A 26,040-nucleotide genomic window follows, 5' to 3' on the forward strand; every position below is an offset into this window, starting at 1 on the left:
ACCTCCATGACTTCCCTCCGGACAGCAGGAGTCCTCAGACAGCGTATGAAGGCATAGGAGCTTTCCTGGCCTGCCAGCCCCCGACACATTACCCAGGTATCCATCTACTTCCTGGTAAACCTGGAAAATTTCACATTAGTAATTTAGTATTTTAAACCACCTGGAACAGGGGTCAGCAACCTGCGGCTCCGGAGCCACATTTGTGGCTCCCTGCGAATTTTTAAAAATGGAAATGAATAACTGTTTTTTGTTTACATTTTCATTTTTATTTATCATTGTTGTAGGTCTATGGTACGACGGTGCGACGGAGTATTAGGGCCACATTGAGGAAAAAAAATTAATATGAGATTTCGAGAATAATGTCATAATATCACGAGAATAAAGTCATAGAATTATGAGAAAAAAGTCGTAATATTATGAAAATAAAGTCATAATGTTATAAAGTAGTAATTTTACGTGTTATTTTCTTTTTTTCTCGTAAAGTTATGACTATTCTCGTAATGTTACGACTTTTTTTCTCGTAAAGTTATGATTTTATTCTCGAAATCTCAGATTTGTTTTCCTCAATGGCCCTCACTGCATTAGACTTATACTTTTATACTATATACTTAGATTTATACTTGTGTTACCTTCATCACAATGCTCAAATGTTTTGCGGCTCCAGACAGTTTTTTTTTTTTTTTGCCTGAAATGTCTCTTTTGATAGTAAAGGTTGCTGACCCCTGACCTAGAAGATGATGTGCTGTCAGCTGGGAAATATTTTTTCTTAAGTTTTCTTTCACTGAGAACCTAACTGTCAGAAAACCTACAACAGCCTGAAGCTGTCGGGGGGGGGGGGGGTTCAAAGGTCACAGTGTTTTAAATGAGCAGAAGTATGAACCTCTTTTGGCATGAGGGTGAAATATGAAACGAAATGACTCTGCTGACCGTTTCCATATTGAAATGTGAGCATTGGCAGGATGGCAGTAAGTACAACCCGGTGCATTCCGTCTGCGTTACTAATGAATGTGATTTGCCCCAACCTGTCTCCTCTCCAGCTCTGTCCTACCGCTGGTTAATCAACGAGTTTCCCAACTTCATCAAGCAGGACGACGGCCGCTGGTTCGTGTCACAGGTAACGGGGAACTTGTACGCGGCTAAAGCGGAGCCCAACGACACCGGGAACTACTTCTGCTTCACCACCATCAACATGGACATCAGCACCAAGAGTACCTTCAGCAAGGCCAACCAGCTCACTGTGCTGCCTGATGGTATGAAGGCTTTGCAGCTGGTTGACTGATTTATTAGCAGCCACATGTAGCTTCAGCACAGAGGTCTGCAGAAAACTGTGTAACTGATGAATGAATATTAACAAACAGGACACCTTTACTGTGGATATCCAATCAGTGCTGATGGTAAATGTAGTCCACTGGAGAAATGAAAGAATATTCATGAATCATGAATATCCACCAAATCTCAAAGCTAACACATCTCACTCTCTCACAGCGATCTTGTCAGTAATGTAAAAGTAAGTTGCTCCAGAACAAAAATACAGGCCAACATCACTAATACGGCAAATTTCTTTATTATGTGTGTAACATTTAGATATACATCACAGTAGGCGGTGCAAATGTCACCACCCAGTTCTTAGATTAAAGAAGAGGTTTTACAATCTGCATGGGATTTAACATGAATATTTACAATTGTATTTTATTTCAGCCAATCCCAGGAAGTCAGCTCCGAACATCAAAGTGCGCTTCCCTGCAGAGACCTATGCCCTCGCAGGACACACCACTCAGTTAGAGTGCTTCGCCTATGGAAAGTAAGTGAAATCATTGCATCATGTGTCGGCAGGTTATTTTGGGTTTAGAGGTTGTGCCCTGTCCAGCTTTACACTCGTCTTAATGATACGTCTTCCTCTCAAACTTTCTTTAAACTGAATCCCCATCTGGTCCCTGTGCCGTTTCAGTTTGAAACTACCATTTCTCCTTTACTCCTCTCTCACAGCCCAGTCCCCAAACTGCGGTGGAGGAAGGTGGACGGTTTGATGCCGTCCAAGGCAGGCTCCAGTGCCGAGGGTCCCACCCTCATCCTGCCAGACCTCTCCTTCGACGACGAGGGCGTTTACGAATGTGAAGCCTACAACTCAGAGGGAAGTGACACATACCAGGGACGCATCAGTGTGCAAGGTAAACAATGTACCAGCAGCGTTACGTAATATTCCACTTATGAAAAGGGACAAAACGTCTTGCTGTAATGCACCTTTATAGTTCACTTCCTCACTGTGTTTCTATTCATTGAATGCCATTTATACCGTCTCTGTTCGTACCTTTCTTCTCCAAACCTCCAGCTCAACCAGAGTGGTTGCAGGTGATGAGCGACTCAGAGGTGGAGATCAGTTCGGAGCTTCTCTGGGGTTGTGTTGCTGCCGGTAAACCACGACCCTCCATACGCTGGCTACGCAACGGACATCCACTCACCACACAGGTATCATGCACAGCATACTGTACTATATACATCCACACACAAAGTCATGTTAAAGCACTGCTGTTTTTTAGGGAATACTTTCACCCACAGAAAGTTCATTTCCTTTGAATTAGAGAATCCATTAAACCCAGAAAAGGTCCTATTTTCTGCCATTTCTTATAAAACTAGAGGAGACGCAGGAACTCAAGTTCTTCTTAACTTGGCATTCAACTAGGAGGAATAGTACGGATAGAGTTTTCCCTGTTGTGAACGACTGGGTGCTGATGTGAAATGTTCCAATCGTCACATTCACAATAAAGTCAAAGTAGAGGGAATAATGTGAATTGGTGTAGAATGTATTGTGACATTTCAGTTCCCATTCACCCCAGCAGCACACATATGCAGAATACATGTACTGTATGTTTCCCAGCTCACACATCCTTTTTTCCTTCCCTTCATTCTCTTGCTTTTCTCTCTTTCTTTCTTTCTCTACCTCCCACATCTACCTCTCCCTAACCAGGACCGGGCAGAGGTGAATGGGGCTCGTCTTAAGATCAATAACCTGGCCCTGGAGGATTCTGGGATGTACCAGTGTGTGGCTGAGAACAAACATGGAACCATCTACTCCACTGCTGAGCTCAGAGTCCAAGGTACAAGTCCAAGGAAGTACTATCTTCTGTTTCCCTCATTGACACTCAATATACTGTTTTTATTATTTAGTGTTATTATTTTTAACTTTTCATTCCCAAAATTAGATTTCTGAATAAGAATATCATATTATACCTCATAAAACTATTCAACATTAAGACCTACATCAGTAAAGAACACAAAGTACGCATTTCCCTTGTATTTATGCAAAATTAAGATGAATATGATTTAATACTGTATCACTGTCCCCCCTCTGTGCTGTTCTCCTGCCTCCCGTCCTTCCAGTTCAGGCTCCAGACTTCAGGTTGAATCCAGTAAGGAGACTGATCCCAGCAGCCAGGGGGGGACAGGTGATGATCGAGTGTCGCCCTCGAGCCGCCCCGAAGCCCAGCCTGTTCTGGAGCCGTGGGACAGAGCTGCTCACCAACAGCACCAGGTAATACTGAGTTAACCTCATGTTCATACATACACTGCATTTGATTCACATTTTAAAACCATGTAAAACAAAGACTGGTCATCTTTATCAATATCTATATGACTCATTTCCTTCCCGAGGGTATTTGTCCTTAGGAAGACTCGTGCTGTGAAATAGAGAAACTATGAGGCTCAGCATAACATACAGCATGAAATAAACAGGATACCTGGATATGCATACAGAACAGGAAGTCATCAGTTGACTGCTGTACAGAATATCATGCTGTATACTGTAGGATGAGGCCTGCACCTCAGTGTTTTACTGAATAACAATGCTCGTTCTCACTCGCTCTCTTGCTCCACCTCTCACGTGCATGAGCGTACACTACATACTGTAGAAGACGGGAGGCTGAAGCAGGACTACACAGTATCAGCATTGATTCATGGAGAGACCTTCGTCTGGTCAGCTAACATTACTGCCAAACAGCTGAAATATAGAGTGATATTGTGCTTTTAGCTGACGTGTGTCACCTCACTGTTTTGACGGATGCTCGTTCATGTCTATGTAGAGCGAGCACAAGCGCGAGCAACAGGACGCTGACTTTCGTTGACGTAACGGCCACAGGTGTCGCTGTTAACAAGACATTTCTGATTCTTACATAGAGTCTCTTTAAAGGTCTAGTGTGTAGGATCTGGCGGCATCTAGCGGCGAGGTTGCAGATTTTAACCAACTGAAACTTCTCAAGTGTGCCAAGCGTATCGGAGAACTACGTTGGCTGATGCCAAAAAAACGTGAAAACGGGAATGTTCCACTCTAGAGCCAGCGTTTGGTTTGTCCGTTCTGGGCTACTGTAGAAACATGGCGGCCAGCTCTGTGAAGAGGACCCGCTCCCTACGTAGATATAAACGGCTCATTCTAAAGTAACGAAAACACAATGATTCTTATTTTCAGGTGATTATACACTAAAGAAAACTTATTAATCATATATTCCAAATGCTACACAGTGTGCCTTTAAATATCTGCCAATACAAGTCCAAAAGCAGCACATGTTGCCTAAAGAAGCCTCAGATTTCTGTCAATGGTTTCCTATGTTGTACATCTTTGTCTATTAATGTTTTATATGCTGTAAGATCTTTATAAAGCCAACAAACCATCCATTAACTACACAGCCAAGCTATTGATCCTGTAGATTAACTTAAAACGTCTCATAAACAAATCATTTTCACACAAAGCACTTAGTTCCAATCTGTAGATTGTACTACACCATTGATTTAATCTACTACCAAAGTCTAAAGTGTCTGCAAACAAGGGGTTGCAAGAAATGGTGCTTTCTAGGTATACAGTAGTCTCATACAGCAGTCCATACCGTTTACATTTCTTGTTTTAATCCAGATGAAGCTCCAGCTCAGGTACAGTAGGAACCTGGAGGTGTAAGTCATCATCATTACTCACACGTACTGTAGGTGTACCAGTGATGAAACTATGATGAGAATGTTTCTCGTTGAATTACACATCACTGTATGTCTCCTAAATGTGTGAGTTACTCATATCGCAGCAGGCGCTACATTCTCTTGATAGCGAGGTCATCGCCGCAGTCTCACCCTGCCTCAGTCTAACGACGAAATTCACAGCTCCACTCTCGCAACTTCAGGTTCAAGCGATAAACAACGGAAGCTACAGCGATGTCATCATCTGCAGGGCAAGCAAGCCTTTGGTTTCTGCTCAATCTGAGAGATGCAGCTAAATAAAAGAACAACCTTTAACTCACGTCAACTGTTGAATGATTTAGCTCTACATGGAGGTACCTACGGTACCATACGTGTGTATGCATCGCAGGATTTATTACTGTTGATTTCATCAGATTCTGTCACAGCTGCAGGACGAGTCTGTAACCACCTGAGTGTTGGTGTGTGTCGTATTGATTCAGAGGGTTTAGGATGGACACACAATGTAGAGGCAAAGTCTTGTCCACCTGATATTAAAGGGATAATTCGCCACCTTTTTATGTGATGTCCCGTCAGTGCTGATGGTAAATGTAGTTCACTGAAGAAATAAATTCCCCAGTGCGTGCTGTATTGACCGAGAAAGCTGATTCCTCCTACTCGTGGAGGCGTGCCGGCTGTGCCTGCATGTACCAGGATGCATTGCGCATGAGCGGCGAGTTTGCTATGTTACACAAGCTCTGTTTTAGTCTGATAAATAAAGAAAATAAACTCACAAAATGTCAATGAAGGGACAATGAAGGAAACATTCCTACACCTAAACAGGAATATACAAACGTACACCTTCTGAATTCATGTTTCTCTCTTACGCCGAACTAAGAGTCATCGTAACACACTTCATTCAAACTGGACAGATCATTTATTTTGGTCAAAATAAATCCTAAATTCACAGAGTAAGATGTGAAAATATGCCAGCTCTACAGGCTGTTTCCCCCCCCCACTGTATCTCTCTGCCGTACCCGGCGGCCCATTGGGGGCTCATTGGCGGCTCATTGGTGGCCCATTGGCGGCTCATTGGCGGCTCATTGGCGGCTCATTGGCGGCTCATTGGCGGCTCATTGGCGGCCCATTGGCGGCTCATTGGCGGCCCATTGGCGGCTCATTGGCGGCTCATTGGCGGCTCATTGGCGGCCCATTGGCGGCTCATTGGCGGCTCATTGGCGGCTCATTGGCGGCTCATTGGCGGCTCATTGGCGGCCCATTGGCGGCTCATTGGTAGCTCATTGGTGGCTCATTGGCGGCTCGTTGGCGGCTCTCTCTCCTTCTCCAGAGGCACACCATTAAATTAGCGAAATCCAAAGACAAATATCGCCCTGCTGGTCTCGGTTGTCTCTTCCAGTTTAGATTTCCAGTTTATCTGGAAAAGACAATGAAGATTCTGGAGAAGGTCTCCAGCACACTTCTGTCCCAGTGAGGAGGTAAACTCATGCACAGCAAAGCTCACACGGCTCTCTCTCTCTCTCTCTCTCTCTCTCTGGGTTGTCGTCTGCGACAGCATCCAACAAAAAGTGCCCACGCTGACATTCATTACAGCAGAATGATTCTGTTTCTGTTGGCATCGGAGGGCAATTTGAGCAAAGGCTCCACCGGTCGGTGTTTTGCTCTCGGCAGCTCAGGTTCTGGAGGGTTCCCAGCGGCCATATCCTCCCCGCTGCAGCAGCAGCCTCGAGCAGCCTCTCTAATATCTGAGTCAGCAAAAACACTGTAAAAATGGGGCATTGTGCCCCACAACTACCAGAGCTGAAGTAGCATTTTGTAGTTCTTTCTCGCCTTCTACAACGTTACTATGACGTCACTGGATGCAGGAAGAACAGACACAGAAAATATATCGACAAGAACTGCAGCCATTTCTCACATTCCTAACTCAGATATAATATCGGTAGATAATAAGGTTGAAAATCGTCGAATTTTCCCTTTAATGTTGTTCTACCTGTGAATCGTCGTTGTCTCTATAAGTGGTCAGCAAACACTCTACTAAGTGTCAGTCGCTTGACATGCTTTTAAGGGTTTAAGCTTTCAAAATAGTGAGGATTACATCAGATGAATTGAAGAGGCAGTTACGCAGTTACCCATTTAGTTTTAATTTGATTGACAGCACCTAATGGACTACACCGTCCTCCCGTAGTCCAAACACATCAGTCACATTCACTCATTCAGTGCTAAAGCAGCAGAGTGGGTGTTAAACTGCCAGTCATTTACAGCTACAAACCACCAAGCTAAATGAGTAGCTGTTTACAGGTACGCCGTTCTGTAGTATGGAAATGATACTTAATATGAGCTCTGTCTGGCAGACAGCCTCAGACTAATTCAACTCCAGATTGTTTTAGTACAGGAAACAATGTGTTCTATCATCCCTAGCTGTTCTGATGATTTACTCACACACAGCTTTACAACAATATCCAGCAGAGAAGACAAAACATAAGCCGTCAGACAATCACATTTGGCCGACATGTCTAAGCTACTTATTTGGCAGTGAAGCTGAAAGTGACACACAAAGCTGCATTCTAATTAACAAACTGCACTGCGGACCAAAGCCTGCAAGCTAGTTCAGATATAAACCACTACAACTCTGCTGTAGGGATGAGCAGCATTCCTCCAAAACACATCCTCTCATTTAGTGTTTTGATGGTGGAGGTGGAGACGGCTGTCTGACATGTCACTCCAAAATCTCTGTAATATTGTAGGTGTTCCATTAAAACCACTAAACCACTAAAGTGATGTTGTACAGCAGCAGTCTGAAGAGTTAGAGCAGTGGGCTGGTGGCTGAAGCAGACCAGCTGGGAATATGTGAATGATAACATAAAGTGAGAGCTGCAGGTGGACACAATAACAGGAACACCTGCTCCATACAACACAATGTAATACATTAGCACTCATCTTTGTGATGCCTATAATGTCCATGTTCTGTGATGATATTTGAGGGAATAGTTTGTGATGTATTGGATTACATGAGAGTTGTTTTCAGTATTTTGCATTGAGTTGGTAGCAGTATAGTAGTCAGCCAGCTGTGGGCGCTCTTTACTCTCCGTATGCTCGTCTTCTCAGAGTCACAGTTACTCCAGACGGCATCTTATGGATCCACAACATCAGCAGGGCGGACGAAGGGAAGTACACCTGCTTTGCTGAAAACTACCTGGGAAAAGCCAACAGTACCGGACACCTGTCTGTCAGAGGTACACACTAACACACATTACACACACACTGAAGCAAACCATCCAACGGCAGAAGCCTTGTGGTTTTAAAAACGGCAACAAACTAACGCTTGAAATGTCAGCTGTGACCGCTCCATCCAGACTTCCTCAACTCAACAACAACGCTGAATTTTCTGGCTTCAAACAGACTTCATATATACCTCCAGAACTGTAAAGGCTTTTTTTGTTCGTCTGTTTTTTTATTCTTTTGTTTTACAGTGTATGGCCTAAATGTTATTCTATATTTTAATCTAAATTGAATTCTTAAAGATAAAAACACATTTTAAATCCCAAGTAATTTGCAAAAATAAATATTATCACGAATGACGAATAAATGAGCCGCGCTCATATACAATATTGGCTTATTATCCTATTGCAGGTAGATAGAGCCAGAGCAACACGCCCTCCTCTCCACCATGGAACCTTGAGAGCGGACCAGATATTTGTTTTTAATTCACATTTTTGGTGGTCAAAGGTCACCTGGTGACCTCACAACACGTTTTTGGTCATAACTTAAGAATTCATATCCTTATTATGACAATTTCGCACAAATTTCTAATAGGATAAAATGATGAAGTGATTACAGACATGGATGTAAACTTGCAACTTGACTGGTTGGCGGAGGCATACTACCGCAGGGCGGTAATTCTAACTTAAAAAGTGTCAAAATGTATCCTCATCAAATATGTTGACTGTTTGTAGTAAAGATTTAATTATTTATTTTTAAGAATTTCAAATAGATATCTGTATGGGTGCTAGTTAGAATGTGAATCAGCTTTCATTTTGTTCCCAAACTGTACAGATGCCACTAAGATCACGCTGGCTCCTTCCAACGCCGACATCAACCAAGGGGAAAATGTGACGCTGCAGTGTCACGCCTCCCACGACCCCACCATGGACCTGACCTTCACCTGGGCCCTCAACGGGGTCCTGCTGGACCTGGAGGACTCTGCCGGTCCGTACCACCGGGTGGAGGGGGTGAGTCCTGTGAGGCGTAGTGGAGAGAAGTTGGTACTTTGTGTGTAAGACTGGAAACCCTGCAGAACCATGCTACTGCATGGAGGTTAATCATTGCGGTGTGGTTGTTAAAACATTGGGCAGGAGGTTTTGTGAGGCAGTAGTAGGGGAAGAGGGGACATCATTGAGGCTGTCTTTAATTTCATTCAGGCTTCAGCAAATAACCACGATCGGCCATTAGCAGAATCCACCTGAGCTTTGAGGTTGTAAGTAACCATAATTCTCATGAAAAATAAATAGCTGCTTCTTTGATCACAGCTTTTCTTTCTGGCTGTACTGAAGAGGATGAACATTGTTTTTTTAGTGATTATATATTTTCTAATGGCCTTTTACTCTTTCTACCAAACTCTGAAAACTTAAACTGTGTTTGGTCTGAAAGTAATTCAGCAGTCTTCCCTTGAGGTGGATATCACAAATAACTGCTTGGATCTATTATCCAGGTCCCTTACCGCCCCCTATCAATTAAAATGTAGGCTAATTGTCTCCCCTGAATATCAGTGTTGATTATGGTTCATTAAAAAAGCATGTCATTGAATGCCCAATAACAGATTAGATTAAACTGTACAGATGGAATATCATTAGCATTAGTTTCCCAGGGAGCAAAAATGTGAATATGAATTATATTTATGAATGTTAAACAAGTTAGAATTTTGACATTCAGACTTTAATTAGGTCTCGTTATTGATCACAAACAGCAGCCAATCAGAAAGCCACTTCGAAGATGTAGGTTTCATTTCTACCATGGGTGGGGGCAGGGGGACACATATGATGCTACATATGATGGTTAAGTCTCGTCTTTAGCGGGGGAAGCTCGTCTTTAGCGGGTAGAGCCTCGTCTTTAGCGGGTAGAGCCTCGTCTTAAGCGGGTAAAGATTCATCCTTAGCGGGTTAAGCCTCGTCTTTAGCGGGTAAAGACTCGTCCTTAGCGGGTTAAGCCTCGTCTTTAGCGGGTAAAGACTCATCCTTAGCGGGTAGAGACTCGTCTTTAGCGGGTAGAGCCTCGTCTTAAGCGGGTAAAGACTCATCCTTAGCGGGTTAAGCCTCGTCTTTAGCGGGTAAAGACTCGTCCTTAGCGGGTTAAGCCTCGTCTTTAGCGGGTAAAGCCTCGTCTTTAGCAGGGAAAGCCTCATCGAAAAAAAGCCTCAGATGATGGTTGTAAAAGCAAGTCTAATTATTGTGAAAATGTGAATTTGAATGTAGGACTGAACCGGCATAAAAAAACAGATACACACACAATCGGACCTCGAGAACACCTCAATGCCCAACCATAATTTCCGGACAGCAAGTTGAACATTTCACGGTACCTGAGCACAGGGCCTGGCAGAAATAAGCTCCTAAATGAGATTAACTACACAGGTCATGTTCCTGCACCTGCATATCTAAATGTTTAATGAATGCTGATGTGATAACATGCTGCTGTTAGCCAGTTGTGGGTCCAGATGAAAATGAGCTCCTGTAATCTTCAGCTCAGCTGGTTATGGTCAGTTCTGCCTCAGCATGAGTATTGCCTTCTGTCTGTTATACTCATGACTAACACAGTGTTTAACTCTATTGCTGCTCCGCCTGTGCCCTTTCAGAAGGAAAACATCGGTGACCTGTTGACTGTAAGTGCTCAGCTGAGTCAAGCAGGGATGTACACCTGCACAGCTCAGACTGTGGTGGACAGCGCCTCAGCTTCAGCCAAACTTGTGGTTCGAGGTAAGACGCCTCAGAGCTGTCTTGTCCTGTCCCTTGTCCTGTCCGTCATGTGACATCTGAATCATGAAGTACTGATCAACCTCCTGTTACTTTAGTTAACAGATACTCACTGAGATGTGAATGTTTTCATTTACTCTGTCAAACAGTTCCATTTCTGTGTTGTGTCCAGGCCCCCCAGGACCTCCCGGAGGTTTACTGGTGAAGAACGTCGCCGAGGCATCGGTGGAGCTCAGGTGGAGTCGAGGCTACGATAACCACAGTCCCATCGGCAAATATGTCATCATGGGCCGATCGTCGCTCTCATCAGAGTGGAAGAAGATGAGGACAGGTGTGTGTGTAGAACTAGAATGAAATGTGGGTCCTGATGATGCAGGATGAACGAGTTAGCTGTCAGTCTGCATAACTTCATGTTTACTCCTCTGGTTCATTTGTAAAACATCAGTGTGAACATGAACCGGACCAAATTAACTGAATTACAGGTGTGAAAGCACCCTAAGTTGGTTTTACAGTATTAGAATTTAGCTTTTTAAATGTGAAGTCAGACTAAATAAGTACTCTGAAAAATGATTTTTGTGTTATAGAAATGTATCATGGACATAATGTCATTATTTTTGATATTTTTTAGACTAAATGGATTAGTTGAAAAAAAACATTAACATAGATTGAGATTGAATATTGATGCTTATCCATGTGAATAAACACACGTCTGCTCTCCGTACACCAGACCCGGTGAACATCGAGGGGAATGCGGAGTCAGCTCGTGTGATGGGCCTGATGCCCTGGATGGATTATGAGTTCCAGGTCATCGCCAGCAACATCCTGGGCAGCGGAGAGCCCAGCGTGCCCTCACACACCATCCGCACGCAGCAAGCAGGTGAGGGGACACAAGTGGGCTAACCCAGACTTATGCCCAGGGCTTGCTGGACCTACTCCAGAGCAGGGTTAGCACCGAGTTTACAGAATTATCCTTTAAAAATCAACTAAACATTTGGGCTAAAAGTCGCCCGTGTGAAACGGGGCTAAAGTAAAGAGGGGAATTGTTTGAAATTGTAGAATGTTAACAGTAGTCACATGTTGCATCAGACATTTAACCCAGGGTTAGCAGAAGTGTGAAAAGCCCTCCTGAAAATCAATGGCAAAAAGTCACTGGCAGTCATTTTACATTTAAGCCCAGTTTACCCTGGACTCCACCACCACCCTAACCCCTGACCACAGGCCTGTAATGAGAAGTATGGAAGTATGAGAGTAAAATCAAAGCCTCTCCAGAGCAGCGGTGTAGCAGCTGTACAGCAGCTTCCTTCAGTGAGAGTTCTAGAGGTTTATTCTGAGGTTCAGGATCAAATGGAAACATCACCATCATGAAAACTGTTCAACAAAAATACAAATGAAAATGCATATAAAATGTGGCAGTGATGTGGCAAAATATTGTCTTTGTTTCTGGTCATTGCAACTGACAGATTTTTGGCATAACTCTAACTGAATTGGTTATGATCTTAAATGAGCTCCACTTAGCGTTGAAATCGATGCAGCAACAACCAGAGATATCGTCTTTTTTATTGCCACACCTCCTTCCTTGTCAAAACCTGGCACCTAAATTCCCACAGTGCATCTCACCCGCCGACAGTTCGATGACGGATTCAGGTGTGTTACGCTAGTAGCGGCTAATGTAGCCTGTTAATACATGTGTGTCTGCCAAATAAACTAAAGAAATAATGTTGTAAGATGAAAACAGAGTGTGTATCCTTGTGCATTAATGATTTAGTTTGTGGGAGAGGTTATTGTTTGAAAGCATCATATGTTGTTCCATATATCATGTATGTCATCTTGTGTTTTATATATTTGGCCCTCAGCTCCCACAGTGGCCCCCAGTGGTCTTGGAGGAGGGGGAGGAGACCGCAATGAACTCATTGTTACCTGGACGGTGAGTCGATGACTCTTTTGTGTGTGTGTGTGTGTGTGTGTGTGTGTGTTCTTTGTGTACATAGTACAGTATATTGTACATGCACAGAATGAGGCCTGTGGACTTTTGGAAGCGCACTACAGTAGAAAGGGTTCTCTTAATGGACAGTATGAATGATTACAGCAAGAAAAACCTGTGTCAGTATTCACACGGGCACCAGGCTATTGTTTTAAAGGTCCCATATCGTGCTAATTTTCATGTTCTTACTTGTGTTTGGGTTTCTATTAGAACATGTTTACATACTTTGATGTTTAAAAAAAAACGTTATTTTCCTCATACTGTCTGCTTGTATATACCTGCATTTACCCTCTGTCTGAAACGCTCCGTTTTAGTACATTGTAACGGAATTGCGTTGCTAGGCAACAGCTCGGGTCCATGTTTACGTCCTGTCAGCTGATGTCATTCACATACACTGCAACAGGAAATAAACTGGGACACATTTAGAAATGTTGACATTTAAAACTTTGAAATGGTCTAAATATTGTAGATTTGTGACATCACAAATGGACAGAAACGGCTTGTTTCAAAAGCTCAGTTTCTGAATACGGGCTGTGTTTGTTTCTCTGTGGATTAAGCGTTTCACAGTATTTATATAGAACTTAAACCTGCTTTATAATATTAAAGCCATGAAAATGTCACTTTTTACAATATGCACTGGAAGTTGAAGTTGTGTTCGCTGTCTGTTGGAACATTGGGTTTGGGCCCATTTGTCTTTGTAGAGGTTCACATCTTAATTATCTGCTGAACCTTCCAGCCCATGGCCAGAGAGTACCAGAATGGCGATGGCTTTGGCTACACCCTGGCATTCAAGAAGCAAGACGCACCGTCGTGGACGGTGGTGCGTATTCCTCACGTGGAGTCGTCCCGACACGTTTACTACAACGAGAGCCTGACGCCGTACAGCCCCTTCGAGGTGAAGATCAAAGCTTATAACCGCAGAGGAGAAGGTCCGTTCAGCCAGATCGCCGGGGTCTACTCTGCAGAGGAAGGTGAGTTCAACCACGTCTCAGCGTACCACCCCCGTTCTAATCAAGGTGCACGTCTACTGCTACGCAGCTTTGTATAACAGAGCAACTTATTCTTATTGTTGTTATTATAATGATAACATTTACAATGATTATTGTCATTATTATTATGAACATGAACTATTGGGATTATTTTCCACAGTGTTTCCCGGTCAGATATATTATTGTTAGTGGAGTGAAATAGATGGAGGCATTAAAAAAATCGAACACTTAACAGAGTATAATTGAAGAAGGCTCGCTGTAAGGTCAACTACGCAACATTTGTAAAGAAAAGTTTGAAACAGTCTCTAACTGCAGTATCTGCTGTCACCACTAGAGAGCAGCCTTTAGTGGGACGACCACAGTCAGCTCACATTCACTGTCAGTTTGTTCATCATGAAGTATGCTGCATACGGTGTTCTGACCTTGTGACCTCTTACTGACTCCTCACAGAGCCAACGGTGGGACCGTCGATGCCCAACGCCACGGCGTTGACCGCCTTTGAGATCCTGGTTTCATGGGAGCCCGTCCAGCAGCTCAGCGCCAACGGCATCCTCAGAGGATATGAGGTGAGGAGCTGCTACATACACATGTGGATGTTTGTCCAACACAGCAGACTGTACCTGAGATAGGGATAGCAAAAAATCCATCCATCCATTATCTGTAACTGCTTATCCTTTTCAGGGGGGGGGGGGGGGGCTGGAGACGAATATTTGACATTCAACTAATAAAACAAGAGAAGAATATCGTTACAAAAAACAGTTACACTTGATGATCAGTGACATTTTTGCTCCTTTTATTGTGAAAACAGATTTTGATTTTGTCTGATGGCCTTCAGTTAGACCTGTCTCTATTTTTTTATGACTTTATTTTTTCTACTTTTTATTTTAATGGAACAATTTAAATGCGTAGGAGAAGTGAACAGACATGTGACCAGGGGTAATACAATACGGCTCATGTTATCAGTGATTATCTGCTTTGTGTTAAGGATTAATTTCCCAATAATCCAAGGAAGATAGAGAGCATAAAAGGAACACACAAGGGTAACAGGGTAAAGATCACCTCACGTCCATATCAGTCTCAGTCCATCTAGTCCTCAAAGGGGAATTAATTAATGACTGTTGTCTTATGACATTTATCTAGCAAATACACACACAAACCCAGTGTAATGTCACTGAGCGAAAGAATCACAGAAAAGAAATGAGGAAAGAATAATAATTTTGATAATACCACGATCATAAAGGAAAGGAGGAGAGAAATTTAAAGGTCCCATATCCCATATTGTAAAAAGTGAGATTTTCATGTCTTTTATATCATAAAGCAGGTTTAAGTGATATATAAATACTGTGAAAGTATCAAAACGCTCAATCCATGTAGAAATACACACGGCCCGTATTCAGAAACTGTGCGTTTGAAACAAGCCGTTTGGATTTCTGTACATTTGTGATGTCACAAATCTACAATATTTAGACAATTTCACAGTTTTAAACATAAACATACTTAATGTGTCCCAGTTTATTTCCTGTTGCAGTGTATGTGAATGACATCAGCTGACAGGATGTAAACATGGACCCAAGCTGTTGCCTTGCAACGCAATTCCATTGATATTCTGTTGAAATACGCTAAAACGGAGCGTTTCAGACAGAGGGTGAATACAGGTATATTCAGACAGACAGTATGAGAAAAATAATGTGTAGTTTGAACATTAAAGCATGTAAACATGTTCTAGTAGAAATCCAAAATACAAGTATGAACCTAAAGATGAGCATGATATGTCCCCTTTAAAAGAAAAATCACAATAACACATATTTCCTTTTCTTTCTATGTAAAATCCTCTTACATTTGTAACAACCATTTTGACCAATACTAATTTATCGATACATTTATTGATACAAATAAGCCAAAACCACACTAAAATATGATTCTGAACGCATTTGTGGAGAGAAATAGGCATTACAGTAGCAAAATATTGATTCATATTTGATCAGCGCTGCCTGGTTTAAGAAAAAGAGAAAAGGTCAGTTTCTCCATATCATACATCTCTATCCACTCTCCTTCTGTTGGTGCTTCCTTGTCCCTGTCTCTGTTTATGATCGGACTTCATCACTGAATCTACAGCTACAGTGTTTTTCTTTGAAGTGGCAAAAGGAAAAAAACAATCTCAAACTTTGGTCTCATAGACCAGGTTAAACTGGTATCAGACCAGTTTATTTATACGCAGTCCTCTGACCTGCCGTTAAAGTTCTAATCATTTTATTAGCTGTTCTTCACCCACACAAACTGCCATAGTCCAAGCTCACTTAATCCAATTTTATTGATTTGATGGTCGAGATCGTAACAGATTTATCACTTTAATAGTGCTGAGATGGCTGATATCAACGTATTCAACAGGTTCATCGCCTGTTGGTAAAGTCCAGATAATCACTTTCATTTTCCCGTATTCGAGAATCATACGCAGTGTTTTAGGTTCGGTTTGTAAATGTGTTTTTGGCCTCATGGCGTCTCCTCAGATTCGGTACTGGCGGCAGCACGAGCGGGACGCGGCAGCGGACCGAGTGCGGACAGCGGGACTGGAAACGACAGCCAGAGTGTCCGGACTAAGACCCAGCACCCGATACCACGTCGCCATTCTGGCGTACAACAGCGCCGGTACCGGGCCGCCCTCGCCGCGCACCACCGTCACCACCAGGAAACCACGTACGGCTGCAGCACTCACACACTGTACATACACAGTCACGTTATGTGGAAACTACTCAGTAAGCAAAAAACAAATATGCAGGTAAAGATTTAGGTCACAAAGAGGGACAGAAGCACAGCAAATGCTGTGTGAAAAAATATGATTTGGTTTGCTGTTAGTTGGAAATCAGCCTTCAGCAACACTGACAGTAAGAGTGTGAACAGTACCAAATATAAAAAGGGTGCTTTCAATCTCAATCAGACTTGGACCAAACCACCGTACTGAGACTGTTTGAAAATCTGGATCGGCTTCCAACTGGATTTTATGACTCTACATACATTTTTAGCTCAAATTCAAAAGTTAAACCACTGTTAGATCCAGCTGCTGATTTTCATCTGTTTAGGAAGCGATGTGTGATATTTTCTTTGGTTCAGACCAGATGATCAAAACACAGGTGTGGAAGTGCACTTAAAGGTGCTAAATATGAGGATTATTGGAAGCATATCTACTGCTTCTCAACAGCTCTCAACATGGCGACGGCTGAGTCGGCAGCTCGCAGCTAACCGTGCTAACAGCTCTAACTCTGCTAACAGCGCTAACAGTGCAAACAATCGCAACAGCGCTAACAGTGTTAAACCTGGGGGGTAACCGGAGCATTACGGATTTTTTTCCCGTACATTTTTCAGACATTTTCTTTTTTTTTCTGACATTTTTCTGACTTTTTTTTTTTTTTTTTTACATTTTTCCGACTTTTTTTTCCGACTTTTTTCTCCGAATTTTTTCTCAATTCCGGATGAGGTCAGTGCAGAGCGGCGGCTGTGAGTTAGCCAGTGGGCCACGGTCACATGCACTAACATGCAGAAGCTCTGATTCCAACACATGCAGAGGTAGAGAGACTTCCTTCTCTGCTCAGGTAGACATTACTCCTCTATATCTTCACATAGACAGTAGCTACGTGCTGCTCTATTAATGCTCTGGATATCGTATCGAGAACCTTTAAGAAAAAGCTCTTGGAGCACTGGGAAGTAACAGCATATGGTGGAGTTTACTCAGCTCTAAAGAGCAAGCAGCTGCTTAAATAATTTAAATCCGAGAACACAATTATTTTTAGAGGCTTAAAACGCTGACTACACTTGTGATTCTTTTCTCAATCGATCGCTACGCTGCGTTCACCATTCAGTTTTTTACTCTCAGCAGTTTTGTCATTATCTAACTTCCGTATCCACAGATACACCCAGACACACACACAGGAGTCATCTCCTCAGGCATATAAGATCCTGTGACTAATCCATCTAGGTCAAATGACCCCTGTAGTCTCCTTCTCCACCTCTCCTCCTGGCAGAAATGGATCCTCCCTCTCAGCTGTAGCAGCCAGTACTCAGGAAGGAGAGTTGGTACTTAGCACTTCCTCGGCCTGTGGCTGTAAACCTATTCAACTGGAGGATTAGACATGATCTTTATGTCAGAGCAGCATTCACTCCTCTGCCTGGAGCCATGTCAGCATGTACATAGAGAACTGTCAAAACATGCCATAAGAGATGAATAGATATGTCTGTAAGTGTGTTACAGCATATGTGTTGATAATGTAAGTTCATTTTTTTATGTTTTAAACTAAAATTCTGGCCAGATGTTACACATTGCTCTTTTAAAGTGCTTCTCCGGTGATTTAGTACTGTACTTCCAAAAGGTGAGAGACAAATATTAAATGGTCAAAAACAGCGGAGGCCAAGATTCCCTGATTTTTAGTTCCCAAAGATCCCAAGACCAAGGTGAGATAACTTAATGGAAAAACTGTAATTATATATATATTTTTGTCGTTCTTTCTTTTTCATACCACACCCACAATCTGATTTTCTTTCTTTTCCTATCAATTTTCATTATTTTAAAGGTAATGTTTGTGTTTCCATCACAGCTCCTAATCGCCGTCCAGGCAACGTGTCGTGGAAGACCGACGGCTCCACGGTAACGGTGAGGTGGGACCACGTGAAGGCCATGCACAATGAGTCAGCTGTCCTGGGCTACAAAGTGAGTTATGTCTGATTAAAAGTGTGTGTATGTCTGCATGTCATGTGGCACATTAAAGACATCACTCTCTACTGTAAAATGGTTCTCTCAGGTAGGAGCTCACTAAAAGGGTTGACTTGAGGCAATGAACTCGGGGTCACACTGTAGTGACAAAAATAAAGACTTGAGAGAAAGCAGCAAGACGCCTTCTTCCTCCTCCTGAGTGCAGAGAGATAGGTGTGTGGATGTGTGGTGAGACATCGAGGTGCGGGAGTACACACGTTTTGTCCGATCAGGATATGCGTAATCTCCTCTACATGTGAGATATGAGACGCAATAAGAAGGCTGTATAACAAAATCAAAGATCGTGTTTATCAACCTTGTACCGGCTTATGCATGAACAAAACACGACCATCAAAAGATAACAATGGTCCTTTCAACACAAACAATGACATTGCAGTACACAAATCACTAAAATGTCAGCAGCATTGTTGTATTGTAACTGTAAAAAAAAGGCTTTTAAGATGTTGTTTTAACGTTGAGATGTGAACCTGCTGTGTTCTGTGTGTCAGGTTCTGTACAAACACGAGGGCCAGACGGCGCTGAAGGTTCTGGACAAGTCGAAGACGTCAATGAGCCTGCCGCTGCCGAAAGACAACGGTTACGTGGTGTTGGAGATCCGGTCCTGGGGAGAAGGCGGGGACGGGCCGGCGCACGAGATCATCGTGTCCCGGGACTCAGGTGACAAACTAAGAAACACACACCGAAGCTTTCTCTGAGTAACGAGTAATAAGCAGAGTGAAGAGTCATTCCAGCTTCTGGTAGAGCTTACAGACATGACTGTATCTGCAGCACCCACAATCCTGTGATCCAACACCCCCACAGCACTCCATTCCTCTCAGGCTACGATTAACAAGTCACTATAGTGGCCAAGACAGGTTCTACTTTGGCACCAACACGGTGTGTTTATAATTAATTAGCTGTACCAGTATCATGTGGAGGATAATTCTTGCGAATGTTCTTAAGATACTAGTCTGCTATGATTGTTTAAATATTTGTTGAAATCACCAAATAGTAGTGTTGACAGTACATACAGTACTAATACAGCAGGAGTGATGCCGTGTTGAAGCCCCAGAATGTGCCATGTGTTCTAATAGTCCGATCTGAAAGACCCTGGCCCGATAACGACTGACCCATTCAATGATTTAACCCATGGATGTATCATGGTCACACTGTACATTAGGAGTGGTCAGTATAGAGCTTTTCATTGCCATTCTGTTGCTAGGGCGAAAGCTTTGGTCCAGGTTTACTTCCTGTCAGCTACTGCATTAAAGGTCCCACATTGTAAAAAGTGAGATTTTCAGGTCTTTTACATTATAAAGTAGGTTTAAGTGCTTTATAAATACTGTTCATGGACCCAAACTGTTGCCTAGTAATGCAATTGCATTGCAATTCCATTGCAATTCCATTGAAATGTACTAAAATGGAGCGTTTCAGACAGAGGGTAAATACCGGTATATTCAGACAGTATGAGGAAAAGACGTTTTTTTTTTTTACATTACAGCATGTAAACATGTTCTTGTAGAAACATAAAATACAAGTAAGAAGCTGAAAATGAGCATGATATGGGACCTTTAACAAGCATTGCAACAGGAAATACAAAGGGGGCCCATTTAGAATGTTTCTGTTGTCTAGTTTAAAAAGGTCTGCGGATAAAACGGCCAATCACAGGGGCACCCTGGGAGCACCCTGGGAGCACCCTGGGAGCACCCTGGGAGCACCCTGGGAGCACGCTGGCGGCCTCAACCACAATGTTCCCAGTTTACATCTGGCCAGTAACCTCTCTCCCTTCATTTCCTGGCATCTCACTACTCTTGTCATCTCCAAACAAGAAATGTCTGTCAGCAAATGAAATACTTAACTAATGAAGGTACTTTATTGCACCGATTTTAACAATCCTGTAAACCAATTTGCCATAAAACTGTCCTGAATGGTAACCCACAATGCCCACAATGGTCTAATACAGCCAGAGATATTACAGATATAGATTCCAGTGTGAACCCAAATGGAAAATCTCCGACAGTTAAAAATAGTATATTGTTTAACAGCATAGAATCTATAAAAATGAAGTGAAGATTTTGTGATCATAAAATAATGATGTTATGTTGGTAATGACTGCTGGTCAACATCGTATTTATGGGCCACCATCAGATTTCAGTCCTCTGTCTGACAACAGAAACAGAAAAATATGTAAATAAGATCAACAATATTGTGAATTTGATGATCATTTTATTGTGAAGTTTGAAACAATTATGTCAAGTTTTTGTATGTTTTAAGTTAAATTATGAATGAGTATAGTAATGACTGCTGTATAACGGGATGACATCTTTAGTTATAGGTTATAGGTGTTGCTTTAACAGGAAGTGACCCCTATTCAGAGACATCCAAGGCTGCGTTATCGTAGAGATTAGGACCATTAGGATATATATTATGGTGATCATAAACATGTCAGCAGTATCTTAAACAACCATGGGGCAGTGAGAGTTCATTATGGTCTGACTTTTAAGGTCCTTTGGTTATAAAGGAAAGTTCAAAAGGACAAAATTATGCTTTTCTTTTTATATATCGGACTTTGTGAAATATTAACAGTTTCCTACAGAACACCAGTTTTTATTTAATTCATTTTTGAAAAGTTGTCCAAACACAAACAGCTGTACGAGAACATAAACCTAAATCAAACAGTCCAGTATTGGCAAAATTTTGATTTAAAATGTGGAACTTGCTAAGCAGACGTTTGATGTCAGTTGGCAGTCTTTGAAACATTGGTTGCTACAGATACATATCAATACCCAGCCCAAGTTATGTATGAACCGGGACTTCAAGTTTGAACCTGAAAGTGTACTGTTTTAGGGCATGAGATGTTGTAAATCTTGATGTCACATTCAGCATCTTTACATCTCATCTCTCACACAGGAACTGGTATGATGGTGCAGAACGAGGCCTCCTCCACACCGTCCGGTCCTCTCCGCCTCCTCGCCGGCTTGCTCCTACTCACTCTGGTGTCGTCGTCAGGCCTGTGATCTCAGCCAATCTGTGGACTTTTTTGCTTTTAACGGCTTAAACTAAAGCTGTCCTGTGTCTCAGCCTGTGTTTTTGGGGCGGGGTGGGGTTCTGGTGGTCGGGGGGGAGGTTGTAGCAAAGCAGCGATTGGACGGGTGAGGGAAGAAGGACGGGTTTTCATTTTTTAAATAATAAAAAAAAAGGTTTTTTTAAAAGTCTGGATGGGTTGTGAACGGGTCGGGGGAGGAGCGGGGGGGCAGCCCTGTCTGGTTGTGTATTTGTGTACCGGTGTCAGTAAAAACCATGCCTTATGGGGACCATCACATCTGTGGCTGACGCGTCTCACACACGTGTCCTCCAAACTGTAGCTGGCGAGACACAGACTTCAGGTGTAATTTATTCATAGAATCAATGATGATGTGTAGAACTCGTGTACATACGGTACGGTCTGACACGTGACGGGTGTCGGCCTGTTCACTCTGAAAGCAACTGGACTGATGAGTGTCTGGTGGTGTAAAGAGCTATAAAGGTCTGCAGCTACAATATTAAGAACAGCACCTCGTGCATTTTTCCCTGCTAGGTATATATACTGTCAGAAGTGTATGGTCAACGTTCCTGAAAAAAATGGAATTTAAAAGTGTTGGAAAAGCCTTTTGACAATGACAAAAGTCACCAAATTGTCCACATCAAATTATTTACAGCGTTTACAACATGAAACTCAAAGATATCACTTTCATATCAATAGATATTTAAAGGGGACATATCATGATAAACTATTTTTCAGAGCTTGTGCGCATCCATCTGGGTACCTGGAGTTCCTAGCAACCCACAAAACTGTGAAATAAGACAACCCAGTCAGTTTATTTGTGGGCTGTCTAGATCAGAAAACATGTGATTCAACAAGCCAATCAGATGTGACTTCCCTTCCTATGTCACATGCAGCTCATTAGAATATATACCGCCCACAGCTTGAGAACTACCTTTGCAAAGGTGCACTGTGTTTTTCTCTCAAGCCAATCAGAGAGCAGAGCAGGCATATTCAGACACAGTAGGAGAAAAATAATGTGAACATTAAAGCATGTAAACATGTTCTAGTAGAAACCCCCAAATACAAGTATGAACCTGGAAATGAGCATGATAAGTCCCCTTTAAATACTTCAGCCCCTAAAATGAAGCTCCTCTGGATATATTGATATGATGAATAAAATAAATCCATCTGACTGAGAAGATTTGGACCCGTGGAAATTAGAAATTAGGATTCAATTAGCTGAGTAAACACATTTTTTTAGCAAGAGCTAAGGGGCACCCCCCTCTGGACGCAAACATGTATAGTAAGCATAACATTTCCCACAATTCCCCCTGAAAAGCAGCATCCTGTTGTTGAACCTCGCTGGTCTCGTTGCTCACAGTGTGAACACAACCAGTCACTCAACAAAGCACTGAAGAACTTTTTATTGTTGATTTTGAGCTCCCGCTAACGTCTGTATGCTCGTTTGTGTTTTCGTCTCAGCAGTAATTAGAGTATAGCAAAGCTACAGAAATATGTCACCGGTCCAAATGAATGTTTACATTTTCTATTTTTTACGTGGCATTTTTTGGGGGGGAAGTTAAATTGGATGGATGAAGGGTGTATTTAATGCTTTGTTTACATTTGTTGTGCCTGCATTGTGTGAATAATTCTGACAACGATGTAAAAAAATGCTTCTGTTCAGTGTTTATTGGGTTTATTGCAGCTGCTTTTTATGCTTGTAGGTTGATATGAAACACCCGTGGGCGGCGGGGGCTGAAGGAGTCACTGCTAGAGATGAAAGAGTTGGTCGCCAAAGTTATCAGAGAGTACAGTCAACAGTGTCATATATCGTTCTCATTGTAATCCTGTCAGCGTCTATCAGCTCTTAAGTAACACGTCTGGTTCACTACAGTTTACAGGAAGGATGTGACCTCTAGCATACGCATTGTTTCTGTCCACAGTTATCCTGTCCAGGTCAGGTCTGGTCAGCAAGTGCTTACAATTTCTGTCTCTTGTCGTTGCCTTAGTTTTTTTTGGTCAGAACTGTCTAAACTGTTTGCTGTCAACACTCAAAAGTTTAAAGATTAACTGATGCTTTGGATTTAGATAGTCGTCCAAGAGTCAATAACGACCGAAATACATGGTTTGGGTTTCAGTTATGACTTTGTGTTATATAATAACCACGTTTTAGTTTCCATTTCCTCAATCTATCGCAAATCTTAAAGGTCCCATATTGTCAAAAGTTATATTTTCATATCTTTTATATAATAAAGCAGGTTTAAGTTCTATATAAATACAGTGAAAGTATCAAAACGCTTAATCCACAGAGAAATACACACAGCCCGTATTCAGAAACGGAGCTTTTGAAACAAGCCGTCAGGATTTCTGTACATTTGTGAAGTCACAAATATACAATATTTAGACCATTTCAAAGTTTTAAACATAAACATTCTAAATGGGTCCCAGTTTATTTCCTGTTGCAGTGGATGCGAATGACATCAGCTGACAGGATGTAATCATGGACCCAAGCTGTTTCCTAGCAACGCAATTCTGTTACAATTCCATTGAAATGTACTAAAATGGAGCGTTTCAGACAGAGGGTAAATACAGGTATATTCAGGCAGACAGTATGAGGAAAATAAAGTTTTTTTTAAATATTAAAGTATGTAAACATGTTCTAGTAGAAACCCAAAATACAAGTAAGAACCTGAAAATTAGCACGATATGGGACCTTTAACAAAGTACAGCGTGAAAGTTCACTCCTGACCCTGGAAACCGTCGCCTTCAAACATTTTAGAGCGGGTTCACGCCTAAAGGTCCGGTTCCTGAATCGAACCAATGCGAGGATGATACATTGTGACAATTCTCCAGACAAAAGTCATGTGGTGTTAGTACCATTTGATTATCGGTCATACAGTTGGCTCCTCGTACGACTCAACAAGTTAGCTAGCTAGCTAGCTTGCTAATTCCACCACGCTTTCATTTTACATTGGTTACAGAAAGTGTGCTGAAGAGCGGACCTGTCCATCCGTCACTGCGTGGACTGACCGCGGGGTACGCTAGCTAGTTATTGTCTCATTTGTGGTCTGGTAAAATAAATTTAATTCATTAAATTCAGTTGTAGCAAACACGCAAATAGGCTACTAGTTCACCAGCAGTCCGAGACCCCCGACCCCCCCTCGAGGCGGACCAGAGAGAGTTTTTTTTTCAAACTCCACCCACTGAGGAAAACAGTGAGGTTGAAAGCTCCGGAAAAGTGTTTCAGGTCAACTGCTCCAAAGCCAAAGCATCAGGAGCTGGTGAATCACAGAAGAAACGCCAGGATTTATTCTTAACATACAGATTAGTTTTCTGCTCTGCGTGGATGTGTTTCATACACTCATGCAAAACTAAAACAAAAGAAGACTAAATACATTTATAATAAGTTTTAAAATTGCCAAAATTATTGTGCGAACAAGCTTGTGAGTTAAATCGGTAGGTGGTCTGTTATCCATTAACTCAGGAGATCCAGAGGAACTCAGATGCTTAAATATTTGAATGGCCTGGACAACCAAAAGCTTTTTGTGTTACTTCAGTGTTACTGTACATGTTATACTTTTGCAAGTGGTCGAATGATAGACTGCTTGATCGATGTGCTTTATTTTGTCTGGAAAATGTAACTTTTCATCACATGCTTCATACTTTTGATCTCACCTTATTTAGTTTGCATTAGTTTGGGTGCAGCCAAACCAATGTATTAGGCATATTAGTAAATATCATTACGAGCACTGGAAAGCAAACTATCACAAATGTCAAAACACCCTGAATTACACTTTATAGGCTATTAGCCATTGACAGTCATTAGTATTGCTTACGTGATGTTTGATTAGTAAAAACTGAGGTTTAAATTTAGGTTAGACCAATGTACAAGTGTACTGATGTTTGGGGCCGACAAATCTCGGCGTGGTCCACCGCTGGGCCTACAATCATTTCAGTAATCTGGTCTAAATGGTCTAAATACCGATTCTAAACCTGGATTTAAAGGTCCCATATTATAAAAAAGTGAGATTTTCATGTTTTTTTATTATAAAGCAGGCTTCAGTCCTATAGAAATACTGTGAAAGTATCGAAACGCTCAATCCATGGAGAAATACTCACAGCTCGTATTCCGAAACTCTGCATTTAAAACAAGCTGTCAGAATTTCTGTACATTTGTGATGTCACAAATATACAATATTTAGACCCTTTACACAGATTTAAACATAAACATTCTAAATGTGTCCCAGTTTATTTCCTGGTTGCAGTGTATGTGAATGTCATCAGCTGACAGGAAGTACACATGGACCCAAGCTGTTGCCTAGCAACGCAATTCTGTTGCAATTCCGTCGAAATGCGCTAAAACGGAGCGTTTCAGACAGAGGGTAAATACA

General features: G+C 42.1%; 1 protein-coding gene across 1 annotated transcript in view; it reads left to right on the forward strand.

The window, feature by feature from the left end:
* Positions 1 to 22,568, forward strand: part of cntn2 (contactin 2) — a 53,598-nt gene extending 31,030 nt beyond the window's left edge. The window contains exons 5-23 of the mRNA XM_037764909.1: positions 1 to 96; positions 1,038 to 1,250; positions 1,699 to 1,801; positions 1,987 to 2,168; positions 2,330 to 2,466; positions 2,966 to 3,095; positions 3,379 to 3,529; positions 8,056 to 8,183; positions 9,004 to 9,179; positions 10,796 to 10,916; positions 11,086 to 11,244; positions 11,641 to 11,790; positions 12,767 to 12,837; positions 13,631 to 13,865; positions 14,334 to 14,449; positions 16,391 to 16,577; positions 18,470 to 18,582; positions 19,134 to 19,302; positions 21,535 to 22,568. Coding sequence (XP_037620837.1) covers positions 1 to 96; positions 1,038 to 1,250; positions 1,699 to 1,801; positions 1,987 to 2,168; positions 2,330 to 2,466; positions 2,966 to 3,095; positions 3,379 to 3,529; positions 8,056 to 8,183; positions 9,004 to 9,179; positions 10,796 to 10,916; positions 11,086 to 11,244; positions 11,641 to 11,790; positions 12,767 to 12,837; positions 13,631 to 13,865; positions 14,334 to 14,449; positions 16,391 to 16,577; positions 18,470 to 18,582; positions 19,134 to 19,302; positions 21,535 to 21,641 — 2,744 coding nt within the window. The 3' untranslated portion in view covers positions 21,642 to 22,568. The remainder of the gene's footprint in view (positions 97 to 1,037; positions 1,251 to 1,698; positions 1,802 to 1,986; positions 2,169 to 2,329; positions 2,467 to 2,965; positions 3,096 to 3,378; positions 3,530 to 8,055; positions 8,184 to 9,003; positions 9,180 to 10,795; positions 10,917 to 11,085; positions 11,245 to 11,640; positions 11,791 to 12,766; positions 12,838 to 13,630; positions 13,866 to 14,333; positions 14,450 to 16,390; positions 16,578 to 18,469; positions 18,583 to 19,133; positions 19,303 to 21,534) is intronic.
* Positions 22,569 to 26,040: the final 3,472 nt, after the last annotated feature.

The sequence above is a fragment of the Sebastes umbrosus genome, chromosome 1 (genome assembly GCF_015220745.1).
Source record: "Sebastes umbrosus isolate fSebUmb1 chromosome 1, fSebUmb1.pri, whole genome shotgun sequence".
Taxonomy (NCBI): Eukaryota; Metazoa; Chordata; class Actinopteri; order Perciformes; family Sebastidae; genus Sebastes; species Sebastes umbrosus.